The 13,569-nt window shown below is 37.5% G+C and overlaps 1 protein-coding gene across 1 annotated transcript in view; it reads left to right on the plus strand.

Annotated features, from left to right (window-relative positions):
* Positions 1-13,569, plus strand: part of PRKDC (protein kinase, DNA-activated, catalytic subunit) — a 230,245-nt gene that overhangs the window by 69,003 nt on the left and 147,673 nt on the right. The window contains exons 29-32 of the mRNA XM_080801920.1: positions 956-1,055; positions 2,177-2,310; positions 6,141-6,395; positions 13,153-13,376. Of these exons, the coding sequence (XP_080658046.1) occupies positions 956-1,055; positions 2,177-2,310; positions 6,141-6,395; positions 13,153-13,376 (713 nt within the window). The remainder of the gene's footprint in view (positions 1-955; positions 1,056-2,176; positions 2,311-6,140; positions 6,396-13,152; positions 13,377-13,569) is intronic.

The following is a 13,569-nucleotide window of genomic DNA, read 5'->3' on the forward strand; positions in this document are numbered from 1 at the left end:
AGAGAGTAATAAATGGTAGTCTTTACAGTTAAATTCTGTCCAGTAGGTTTTATGAACATCCTGGAATTTCTGGGCTGGAAGTCTTCTTAGACATCTTACCCAGAGAATGTAAGTGACTGATCTAGGTCACATAGCTGTGTGTAGCAGAACTGTTTTCACTTATCTAGAATCTATTTTGTTTATTTTTTCAAAAGACAAGTTGAGCTCTATTATCCTTCATGTTGATAGCCTACAATGGGTAAAAATGGTTAAAATTTAGCTCTTGTCATCAAAGAGTTTAAAATTGCTTTGTTTATCTTGACAGCTTATATAGATGAATTTTTTCAACAAGTGAAACTTAACTCTTAAAAATCACTGCCACATTTTCAAAGCATGGAAAGAACTTTTTCTTGGTTACAGAACTCAAGTTCTATAAGGCTCCTTTCCTGAATAACCCAGGATGTCTGTGGATGGTTTTACTAATTTACTTTGGTTCTTCTACAATGGCTGTATTATTAAGCAATCATATGACTTAACTTACATAAGAAGAAGGGGAGGTCAGGGAATTTATGCCCCTTTAGTAATAGCCTTAAATTAAGGTAAATAGGATCTGGCCCGGTCTGTGAGTTTCGTGATACCCGTAGAGACTCTTCCACCTCAAATCCGTTATGTGAGGCTGTACTTTGGCTAGCTGGGGGCTGGTGGAGCAGTTTCTCATTAGGTGCAGTATTGCTGTGAGTGTGTTTGTGCATGTGCACTCTACTATCCTGCAATCTTTAATGTAGGTTTTGTTTTTGTTTTGGGACAATGTAAATTATTTATAAAATTTGTATTCTGAGAGATGAAACAATATTAACTCTATTGTAAAATTACTTTTTTAGTTAAAAAACTGGTCAATAAACTTATAATGCCATTTTATTAATAGTTATCAGCTATATGTCTCCTTTTGGAAATGTATTTTTATACTTGAGAACAGGTACACTTCAACAGTGTTGTGATGCCATTGATCACCTAAGGCGTATCATTGAAAAGAAGCATGTATCTTTAAACAAAGTAAAAAAGCGACGTAGGCCACGGTAGGTGATATTGCTTGCCTTTTTTGCCCTCCCCAACACAACTAATTCTCAGTTAGTAAAAGAGAATTTGGAAGGAATGTGTGGCAGCATAAAAAATTAACTTTCTAAACAAGGAAAGCATAGAAATAGGGCTTTTCTAGGACACTAAAAAACTTTGTATTTGAAAATGCTTAGTTTAAGGTATAAATTTATAACAGACATTTATTTTATCTGCACTAATTTTGAATACAAATTTTATGTGGAATTATTTGACTAGAGAATGCATGAACTATTATGGAGTAAATTTGAAATATAAAAACTGAAATACTAAAATAGTAGCATTTTGACAGTCATGGGATTATAGAATTGTGAAATGAAGCTACCCAAAGCCAAGGCTGGCTTACTAACCAGTGGTTTCCGGTCTTTGCTGTTAATTCCACTCTAGCAAGGTCTCATTCTCCAAAAGGATGGGGTGTGCCATGCATCAACCCCTCCGGATCTGTGCAGGGTGTCTGGGGAATCTGCTGGCTGCTGTTACTCTGCAAAAGCATTGGCACATGTAAATTGGATATTAATATTTTTTCCGTTTTTTTTTTTTTTTTTCAAATTGCTTCCTTCAGATCCTATTGTTAACTTTTGACCTCTCTAGATCATTAGTTCTCAAACTGAAGCATGCATCCGAATTACCTGGAGGTCTTGTTAAAACACAGGTTCCTGGGTTCTGCCCCCAGAATCTTCTAGTAGGTCTGGAGTGGGGCCAAGAATTTGCATTTTTTGCCAAGTTTACAGATAATATTGATGCAGCTGGATCAGGGACCACAGTTTGAGAAACACTGCTTTCGATTTCAAATCCCCCTCTGTTTTAAGGTACATTGAAAAGGAAACATGAAAATATTGGTACTATTGATTTAAGAAATGTTTTTTAACTTTTCCCTCAAGTTAAGAAAAAAAAAAAATGAAGATAAGCAGCATTTAGGACCTACTAGTGATGATAATACACTAAAAGTAAATTGAATGCCTTTTGATGAAGTTTCTACCTGTATTAGTGTGGCAAATTTGAATTTATGGTTTCTAGACTCTTGGGTCAGCTAAATGCTAAATGTTGGGGCATTTATTAAATACAGTGTGTTATCTCCATTTAGAGGATTTCCACCTGCAGCATCATTGTGTTTACTGGATGTGGTCCAATGGCTGTTAGCCCACTGTGGAAGGCCCCAAACAGAATGTCGACACAAATCTATAGAACTCTTTTATAAATTTGTTCCTTTATTGCCAGGTATTGTGATCTTTATGTCCTATAAATTATGGGTTTTGCTTTTACCAGTAGTGAAAGAGATGTGTATTTATTTAAAGTGTAACCTTTCCATTATTTAAATGAATGTAACAGATAATATGTTCCTAATAAAAAAATAAGATGTTCAATAATCATTATAGATCAGTTGTATGACAAAGGATAAACTATGGGGTGTAAATTTCTCAAAGATTTATGGAAGGAAAGAATAAAATTCTATTTTGATGTCAAACAATATAGAGGAAGTAAATTTAGGATTTTTCAGTATCTTTCTTTATTCTACTACATTTTTGCTTTTTTATCTCATTTAAAGGAAATGAAGAAGGCTTGGATAACCAGTGCAGTTGTTAATATGATATTCAGTAAATAGTGAAATAATGCAGTTGTTTTATTTCACCATGTGATTAATAAGAAATTGCTAAACTGCTAAATCTGAATGATTTCAGATTTTTGTGATATTAAAGGAAATCAGTGAACCTATGCTCTTTAGTAACTATTGCACCAAGCCATTACACTGTTCTTATAGACTTGAAATAATTACTGAAATTTTTAGTATAGGAATAAATGTTCTATTTTCTCCACTAAGTCCAGACCAAGGTTTGGGAGTGTAGGTGTGGGGAAACTTGGCTCAGGACAGACTGAGGCCCTGTCTTCCCCCTGTGGAATGCACTTTGCAAGAGTCCAGAACCAAGATGGTGCTATGGTGTCTGGATAAGAAAGGTCATGGTATACCACAGAATATGAGGAAGAGCCATTTCTTTTTAGAAAATAGGGTGGAGTACCACTTTGGGGCTTTTTTCTCATCGAAGAAGAGGTAACAATTATTTGGTATAGTTCTAAAACTTAGAAGATTCTATATTTTGTTATGTTATGGAATGTGTTATGATGTTATATGCTACAGATTTATATAGCATATATTGCAATTGTATTAGTACTACGTATATTCTTTGGTATATAAATATTTATCTATATTTGTCTACTATAATTTTATATATATAGTGGTAATGTGTATTTGGATTTTTATTGTAGAGTATTACTTAAAAAACACCGCTAGTGGGGCACCTGGGTGGCTCAGTGGGTTAAGCCTCCACCTTCGGCTCAGGTCATGATCCCAGGGTCCTGGGATCGAGCCCCACATCGGGCTCTCTGCTCAGCAGGGAGCCTGCTTCTCCCTTCCTATCTGCCTGCCTCTCTGCCTACTTGTAATTTCTCTCTCTGTCAAATAAAAAATTAAATAATAAAAAAAAAACACACCACTAGTATTTTATATTTGCTTATTGCTTTTAGTTAATAAAGTTAGTCTTACACGTTGTCATTCTCACAACATGCTTATAAAGTCCATTAAGATTGGATAGGGTGGAAGTATGCAGCATGTTTTCCTTATTGTTAAATGAAACTGTGGCCCAGATATTATATGGGTGGAACTACTAGTTGACAGACGTTACCTCCCTCCCAGTTGGATCTCTGACTCTCCTGCAGCCCATGCAATTTCTAGTGATGTCAGCTTCACTGACCCTAGACATTTCTACTATTCTTCTCAGTTGCCTACAATAGAGACCTCGCATATTTTCAATGAGATAAGTAGAGTTCTGCTTCTCAGAATTTCTGTTACACAAAGGATGTCAAGTAGTAGGTGAACCTAGCCCTGCTGCCAAAATATACTTTGTATAAAAGGAATGAACATTTCTTCACTATGCTCCTCTCTGCCCTCCAGTGTTGCATCCACCTTTCTCTCTGCTGTCTTTTCCCCCAGTGGTTTCTTTTTTTATCCTAAGTTTTTTATTTTAATTCCAGTTAGTTAACATACAGTGTCATATTAGTTTCAGGTATCCAGTATAGTAATGCAATACTTCTGTATATTATCTGGTGGTTATCATGTCAAGTACACTCCTAATCCCCACCACCAGTTTAACTGATCCTTCCAACCCCACTCTTGTCTGGTAACCATCAGTTTGTTATTCATAGTTAAGAGTCTGTTCCTTGGTTTGCCTCTTTTTGCCCCCATATGTTTGTTTGTTTTGTTGTTTGTTTGTTTTAAGATTTTATTTATTTGAGAGAGAGAGAGAGCATAAGCAGGGTAGAGGCAGAGGGAGAAGCAGACCCCACTGATACAGGGAGCCCAACGGACTCGATCCCAGGACCCAAGGGTCCTTGATCTGAGCTAAAGGCAAACATTTAAACGGATGGAGCCACCTAGGCTCCCCTGGTTTTTTTTTGTTGTTGTTGTTTCTTAAATTCCACCTATAAGTGAAATCATATGGTGTTTGTCTTTTTCTGACTTACTTGCCTAGCATAATGCTCTCTAGCTCTATCTATGTAATTGTAAATGGCAAGATTTCACTCTTTTTTATGTCTGAGTAATATTTATACCACATCTTCCTTATCCACCCATCAGTTGATGGACACATGAGCTGTTTCTATGCCTTAGTTGTAAACAATGCTGCCTTCAGTGGTTTGTGCTTATGTGTTGTTTTTTTTTTTTTTTTTTAAGAAGGGGTGGGAGTGGTGGAGAGAGAGAGAATTTTAAATAGGCTCTACACCCAGTGTGGAGCCCAGCACGGGGGCTCTTTCGATCCCACAGCCCTGAGATCATGACCTGTGCCAAAATCAAGAGTTGGACACTTAACCTGCTGAGCCACAAAGGGGCCCACCCCCAGTGGTTTTTAAGGGACAATGTTAGGTGTCTCTTTAGATCAGAAGTCCTGTGTCCTGAAGGTACACTGTTGTTGGGGGTGCTGGGCAACACCCAGATCAGTGGGCCATAATGACAAGTACAGACATGTCCCTACGACATGTGTCAGGGGCTTCGGACTGCTGAGGCTCATGTTGGACAGAAAGCCAGGGTGACAGCAGCCATAGTACAGAGAAGGAGAGTGAGAAGGAGGCAGGGATTTGGGACAGTTCCCTGCAATCCAGATGTGATTTCCCAGGCCTGTCTCTTGGTCCCCATGTTCCCTTTTATCATCTTCTTTCTCTACACCTGTCTCTCTGTCCTTTTTTCTCTTCTAGGACTCAGCTAACATTCACGGTAGAACTTAAATACTATTTTTATTCTTTATTTTCTTTTTCAATATTTAGTGAAAATAATGGATGTTTAATAGTTCTCTCTAAAACAAACTGGAAAACATGATATTAAATCTTTTACTTATATAGTGCTGATAGGTATATTTTAACACAGCAGGAAAACTATTTCTTCTTTTTACTACATCAGAAATACATTAGTGGTTTGCATTCTTCTCTAACTTCTTTAGAATCAGGATGATTTGACCTTTTGAGAGTCCCTGATTTCAGAGCATACAATTCAGTGTTTTTTCTTTAGAAAATGATTAATACCTAAAGGAAAAATGTCTCTTAAAAAGCAGATTATCCCTTATTCAGAAATGGTGCTGCTCTGGTAGGTACTTTATATGGGACTCTTATGGAAACTATATGTGAAATACTGTGATATTGCCAGTCTTGTTCTGGTCTGATTATGTTTGTTAACATATCAGACTTTTTCTTTTTTTAATATTTTATTTATTTAACACAGATCACAAGTAGGCAGAGAGGCAGGCAGAGAGAGGGGGGGGAAGCAGGCTTCCCGCTGAGCAGAGAGCCCAACACGGGGCTCAATCCCAGGACCCCGAGATCATGACCTGAGCCGAAGGCAGAGGCTTAACCCACTGAGCCACCGAGGTGCCGCAACATATCAGACTTTTAATTCTTGTTTTTTTACTATTCGGGGATGCTATTTCTAATTAGGTACCATGATTAGATTAATTTTAATTATGTGAAAGTTATTGATATGTGTGTTTTAATCTTGTTTCTTCTTTAAGGCAACACATCCCCTTCTTTATGGTTGAAAGATATTCTCAAGAACAAAGATACTTCCTTTCTCATAAACGTATTTGAGGGAGGAGGAGGAGATTGTGATCGGCTGTCAGGGATCCTTGCTCAGCCTACTCTCTTCCATCTGCAAGGGCCGTTCAGCCTGAGAGCTGTGTTGCAGTGGATGGACATGCTTCTGGCGGCTTTGGAATGCTACAACACATTCATTGAAGAGAAAACCCTTGAGGCATCTGAGGTCCTAGGTAGGTACAACCTACACATTACTGTGGTCCAGTTCTACCTGGAGTCATTGACTACAAAGATGAAAATTTTAAAAAAAATTTCTAAAAAAGGAGTTGATAAGTTGGTTGGGAGAATAAAGAAAAAGAAAGTGGGAGAATTTGCTCAGGCTGGAGATTAGAACAAAGCCCTGTGCTAGATTTAGGGTATATTGTGTTCTATTAGAAGAAGTTGTATCCCAAATTTTTTTAGAAGGAAAAAAAAAATGGAGGCTCTTATTGCTAGGATAAATGAGGCAGAAGAGAGAATTAGTGATTTGGAGATCAAATGACAGAGAATAAAGAAGCTGAGCAAAAGAGAGACAAACAACTACTGGACCATGAGGGGAGAATTTGAGAGATAAGTGATACCATAAGATGAAACAACATTAGAATAATTGGGATTCCAGAAGAAGAAGAAAGAGAGGGGAGCAGAAGGTATATTGGAGACAATTACTGGAGAGAATTTCCCTAATATGGCAAAGGGAACAAACATCAAAATCCAGGAGTTGCTAAGAACGCCCCTTAAAATCAATAAAAATAGGTCCATACCTCGTCACCTGATAGTAAAATTTACAAGTCTTAGTGACAAAGAGAAGATCCTGAAAGCAGCCCGGGAAAAGAAGTCTGTAACATACAAGGGTAAAAACATTAGATTGGCAGCGGACCTATCCACAGAGACCTGGCAGGCCAGAAAGAACTGGCATGATATATTCAGAGCACTAAACAAGAAAAACATGCAGCCAAGAATACTATATCCGGCTAGGCTTTCATTGAAAATAGAAGGAGAGATAAAGAGCTTCCAGGACAAACAAAAGCTGAAAGAATTTGCAAACACCAAACCAGCTCTACAGGAACTATTGAAAGGGGTCCTCTAAGTAAAGAGAGAGCCTAAAAGTAGTAGACCAGGAGGGAACAGAGACAATATACAGTAACAGTCACCTTACAGGTGCTATAATGGCACTTAATTCATATCTCTCAATAGTTACCCTGAATGTAAATGGGCTAAGTTCCCCAATGAAAAGACACAGGTTATCAGAATGGATAAAAAAATAAAACCCATCAACATGCTGTCTACAAGAAACTCATTTTAGACCCGAAGACACCTCCAGATTTAAAATGAGGGGGTGGAAAACAATGTACCATGCTAATGGACGTCAAAAGAAAGCTGGGGTGGCAGTCCTTAGATCAATTAGATTTTAAGCCAAAGACTATAATAAGAGATGAGGAGGACACTATATCATACTCAAAGGGTCAGTCCAACAAGAAGATTTAACAGTTTTAAATATCTATTCCCCTAACATGGGAGCAGCCAACTACATAAACCAATTAATAACAAAATCAAAGAAACACATTGACAATAATACAATAATAGTAGGGGACTTTAACACTCCTCTCACTGAAATGGACAGATCATCCAAGCAAAAGATCAACAAGGAAATAAAGGCCATAAATGACACACTGGACCAGGTGGACATCACAGATATATTCAGAATATTCAGAAAATTCCATCCCAAAGCAAGAGAATACACATTCTTCTCTAGTGCACATGGAACATTCTCCAGAATAGATCACATCCTGGGTCATAAATCAGGTCTCAACCAGTAACAAAAGATTGGGATCATTCCCTGCATATTTTCAGACCACAGTGCTCTTAAGCTAGAACTCAATCACAAGAGGAAATTTGGAAAGAATCCAAATACATGGAGACTAAAGAGCATCCTTCTAAAGAATGAATGGGTTAACCAGAAAATTAAAACGAATTGAAAAAATTCACGGAAACAATTGAAAATGAAAACACAACTCTTCAAAATCTGTGGGACACAGCAAAAGCAGTCCTAAAAGGAAAATATGTAGTAGTACAAGCCTTTCTCAAGAAACGAGAAAGGTCTCAAATACGTAGCCACACAGTGTAGGGTTACTACACTTAATGGAGCAGGAGAAAGAACAACAAAGAAAGCCTAAACCCTGCAGGAGAAGAGAAATAATAAAGATCAGAGGAGAAATCAATGAAATAGAAATAAAAAAAAATAGAACAAATCAATGAAACTAGGAGCTCGTTTGAAAGAATTAATAAGATTGATAAACCCCTGGCCAGATTTATCAAAAAGAAAAGAGAAAGGATCCAAATAAATAAAATCATGAATGAAAGAGGAGAGATCACAACCAATACCAAAGAAATACAAACAATTATACAAACATATTATGTTCAACTATAAGCCAGCAAATTTGACAATCTGGAAGAAATGGATGCATTCCTAGAGACATATAAACTACCACAACTGAACCAGGAAGAAATAGAAAACCTGAACAGACCCGTAACCAGTCAGGAGATTGAAGCTGTCATCAAAAATCTCCCAACAAACAAGAGCCCAGGGCCAGGAGGCTTCCAGGGCAATTTTACCAAACTTTAAAGAAGAATTAATTCCTATTCTCCTGAAAGTATTCCAAAAAATAGACATGGAAGGAAAACTTCCAAACTCATTTTATGAGGCCAGCATTACCTTGATCCCAAAACCAGACAAGAATCCCATCAAAAAAGAGAATTACAGGGGCGCCTGGGTGGCTCAGTGGGTTAAAGCCTCTGCCTTCAGCTCGGGTCATGATCCCAAGGTTCTGGGATCGAGCCCAGCATGGGGCTCTTTGCTCATCGGGGAGCCTGCTTCCACCTCTCTGCCTGCCTGCCTTTCTGCCTACTTGTGATCTCTGTCTGTCAAATTAATAAATAAAGTCTTAAAAAAAAAAAAAGAATTACAGACCAATATCCTTGATGAACACAATGCAAACATTCTCACCAAAATACTAGCCAATAGGATCCAACAGTACATTAAAAGGATTGTTCACCACGACCAAGTGGGATTTATTCCAGGGCTGCAAGTTTGGTTCAACATCCGCAAATCAATTGATGTGATACAGTACATTAATGAAAGAAAGAACAAGAACCATTTGATACTCTCAATAGATGCTGAAAAAGCATTTGACAAAGTACAGCATCCTTTCCCGATCAAGACTCTTCAAAGTGCAGGGATAGAAGGCACATACCTAAGTATCATCAAAGGCATCTATGAAAAACCCACAGTGAATATCATTCTCAATGGAGAAAAACTGAGAGCTTTTCCGCTAAGGTCAGGGACGTGGCAGGGATGTCCATTATCACCACTGCTATTCATCGTAGTTCTAGAAGTCCAAGCCTCAGCGATCAGACAATAAAAAGAAATTAAAGGCATCCAAATTGGCAAAGAAGTAAACTATCACTCTTTGCAGATGAAATGATACTGTATGTGGAAAACCCAAAAAACTCCACTACAAATCTGCTAAAACTTGTACAAGAATTTAGTAAAGTGTCAGGATATAAAATCAATGCACAGAAATCAGTTGCATTTCTTTACACCAACAAGAAGACAGAAGAAAGAGAAATTAAGGACTCAATCCCATTTACAATTGCACTCAAAACCATAAGATACCTAGGAATAAACCTAACCAGAGGCAAAGAATCTGTACTCAGAAAACTATAAAGTACTCATGAAAGAAATTGAGGAAGACACAAAAAAATGGAAAAATGTCCCATGCTCATGGATTGAAAGAACAAATATTGTGAAAAGGTCTATGCTACCTAACGCAATCTACACATTTAATGGAATCCCTATCAAAATCCTACCCGTTTTTTTTTTTTTTTCAAAGAAATGGAACAAATAATCCTAAAAGTTGTATGGAATGAGGATAGACCTCGAATAGCCAGAGGAATGTTGAAAAAGAAAGCTGAGGTTGGTGGCATCACAATTCCAGACTTCAAGCTCTATTACAAAGCTGTCATCATCAAGACAGTATGGCACTTGCACAAAAACAGACACACAGATCAATGGAAAAGAATAGAGAGCCCAGAAATGGACCCTCAACTCTATGGTAACTAATCTTCGATAAAGCAGGAAAGAATGTCCAATGGAAAAAAGTCTCTTCAACAAATGGTTTTGGGAAAATTGGACAGCCACATGCAGAAGAATGAAATTGGACCATTTCCTGACACCACACACGAAAACAGATTCAAAATGGATGAAGGACCTCAATGTGAGAAAGGAATCCATCAAAATCCTTGAGGAGAACACAGGCTGCAACCTCTTCGACCTCAGCCGCAGCAACGTCTTCCTAGGAACATCACCAAAGGCATGGGAAGCAAGGGCAAAAATGAACTATTGGGACTTCATCAAGATCAAAAGCTTTTGCACAGCAAAGGAAACAGTAAACAAAACCAAAAGACAACTGATAGAATGGGAGAAGATATTTGCAAACAACATATCAGATAAAGGGCTAGTATCCAAGATCTATAAAGAACTTACCAAACTCAACACCCAAAGAACAAATAATCCCATCAAGAAATGGGCAGAGGACATGAACAGACATTTCTGCAAAGAAGACATCCAGATGACCAACAGACACATGAAAAAGTGCTCCACATCACTCGGCATCAGGGAAATACAAATCAAAACCACAATGAGATACCACCTCACACCAGTCAGAATGGCTAAAATTAACAAGTCAGGAAACGACAGAGGCTGGCAAGGGTGTGGAGAAAGGGGAACCCCCCTACATGTTGGTGGGAATGCAAGCTGGTGCAGCCACTCTGAAAAACAGAATGGAGGTTCCTCAAAAAGTTGGAAATAGAGCTACCTATGACCCAGCAGTTGCACTACTGGGTATTTACCCTAAAGATATAAATGTAGTGATCTGAAAGGGCACGTGCACCCGAATGTTTATAGCAGCAATGTCTACAGTAGCCAAACTATGGAAAGAACCTAGATGTCCATCAACAGATGAATGGATAAAGAAGAAGTGGTATATATATACAATGGAATACATGCAGCCATCAAAAGAAATGAAATCTTGCCATTTGCTGCAACGTGGGTGGAACTGGAGGGTATTATGCTTAGCGAAATAACTCAATCAGAGAAAGACAACTATCATATGATCTCCCTGATACAAGGAAGTAGAGATGCAACGTGGGGGGTTTTGGGGGTAGGAAAAGAATAAATGAAACAAGATGGGATCAGGAGGGAGACAAACCATAACACTCTTAATCTCACAAAACAAACAGGGTTGCTGGGGGGAGGGGTGGAGGGAGAGGGTGGTGGGGTTATGAACATTCGGGAGGGTATGTGCTATGGTGAGAGCTGTGAAGTGTGTAAACCTGGCGATTCATAGACCTGTACCCCTAGGGCTAATAATACATTATATGTTAATTTAGAAAATATATATATTTAATGGAGCCTAAATACTATAGAGGTTTTGTTTTGTTTTGTTTTACTCTAGAGGTTTTTTATTTAACATCATCAGCTTTAACAGTTTCTTTATTGGAAATTTTGCAAGTTTCTGAATTATTCTGACCCTAACCCCTGACATTTTCTTATCCTAAGTATTCTGTTTTTATGCTTATCTTTTTACTCATAATTCTATGTCTTTGTAACAAAGTGGTCTACATGTCACAGGTTTCTTCTGTGTTGTATTATTATTGCATTTGTTATTAGGGCACTTTATGTTTGTCACCACTATAATATAAACATAATAAAAATTTTGTTGAATAATTATTGCACATAAAATTTAAAATTATAGGGTTAGAATTCTATTTATGTTTTGTATAGAAGTTACTAAAAAATAACTTGTCACATAAACAAGTGTCATATTTGAATAATGCTAAAATGCTCATTTTTTTTCCACATTTAGCATATCTGTAATTAGAATGTGTCATACAGCCTCTGCTCTGCTGGATTCAAGGATATTTGGTGTTTGAAAATGAAATTCTCAATAAGTTTTTTTCTCATTTCTTTGAATACATAGTGATCTGTCATCAACATTATTTTTAATGATATGTCAAGTTGGCATTTTGATGAACTTAAATTTTATGGAAACAATTAGAAACCCTCAGATTTATAAAAGGATTTTTTTTTTAATTTTTTTTTTAAGATTTTTATTTGTTTGAGAGAGAGAGCATGAGCGGGAAGAGGAGCAGAGGGAGAGGGAGAAGCAGACTCCTTGCTGAGCAGAGAGCCTGATGTAGGGCTTGATCCCAGGACTCTGAGATCATAACGTAAGCTGAAGGCAGTCGTTTAACTGACTGAACAACCCATGCACCTCTATAAAAGCATTTCTTAAGTCATTACCTTTACTCTTTCAACATGTACACCACTTCCTAAGATTGTCCCTTTGTTTGGGAGGTCTTTACCCTCTGGTACAAAACTGCAGTAAGACTGAGGAGAGGAGAAGTGTGCTTTGTCTTTCTTCCATAAGCAAGATTGAGGTAATCATGAGAGAAGTAGGGATGGGGGCACGGGAGAACCAGCACCTTCATGTTTTTAGACATGCAAGTTTAATGAAAAAGTCCTTTTGGGAGTTAATGCAGTTGTTCCCATAAAAAGACCACTACCAGAATTTGTTTCTCTTTGGCCCCTTTGAAGGACATTTCAGTTGTTTCTGTTTCTTCATTATTAAAAAAAAAAATGCTAAAGTGAACATCTGTATAAACACATCTTTGTAATTCTGCCATTACTTCATTCAGATAAAATTTCAATGCTGGATCAAAGCATATGAGCTTTTCTAACATTTGATAGAAATTGGTGTGCATACTTTTTAAACCTTTTCTATTTGAATTTTGACTAAAAGTATATTATGCCTATACTGAAGGAATTTTACATTAATCGTAGTGGAGTTAGAAGGAAGCATATGTTAATAATTGAGTATAATTTTTTTTTAGGTACTGAAACACAGTCTTCACTTTGGAAAGCAGTTGCTTTCTTTTTAGAAAACATTGCTATGCATGATATTACAGCAGCAGAAAAGTGCTTTGGCACTGGGACAACAGGTCACAGACCCAGCCCACAAGAGGAAGAAAGATATAATTACAGCAAATGCACAGTTGTGGTCCGGATTATGGAATTTACCACAGTGCTGCTCAGCACCTACCCAGAAGGCTGGAAGGTGGGTCACTTCTGGTGCTCTGTTAGTTTGGAGTCAGTATTTGGCACTGGAAAAATATTTTCCAACACCTATTAAAAGTGGTTTTGGCTTTCTTAGAAATTTCCATTGCTGTAGGAGTTCTGAGTTCTTGAAAGTAATAAAATTTTGCATGTATTTCAAATTCTTATTGTGTGAATAAAATGCAAAATAGTTT

Source organism: Martes martes, assembly GCF_963455335.1.
Source record: "Martes martes genome assembly, chromosome: 4".
Taxonomy (NCBI): domain Eukaryota; kingdom Metazoa; phylum Chordata; class Mammalia; order Carnivora; family Mustelidae; genus Martes; species Martes martes.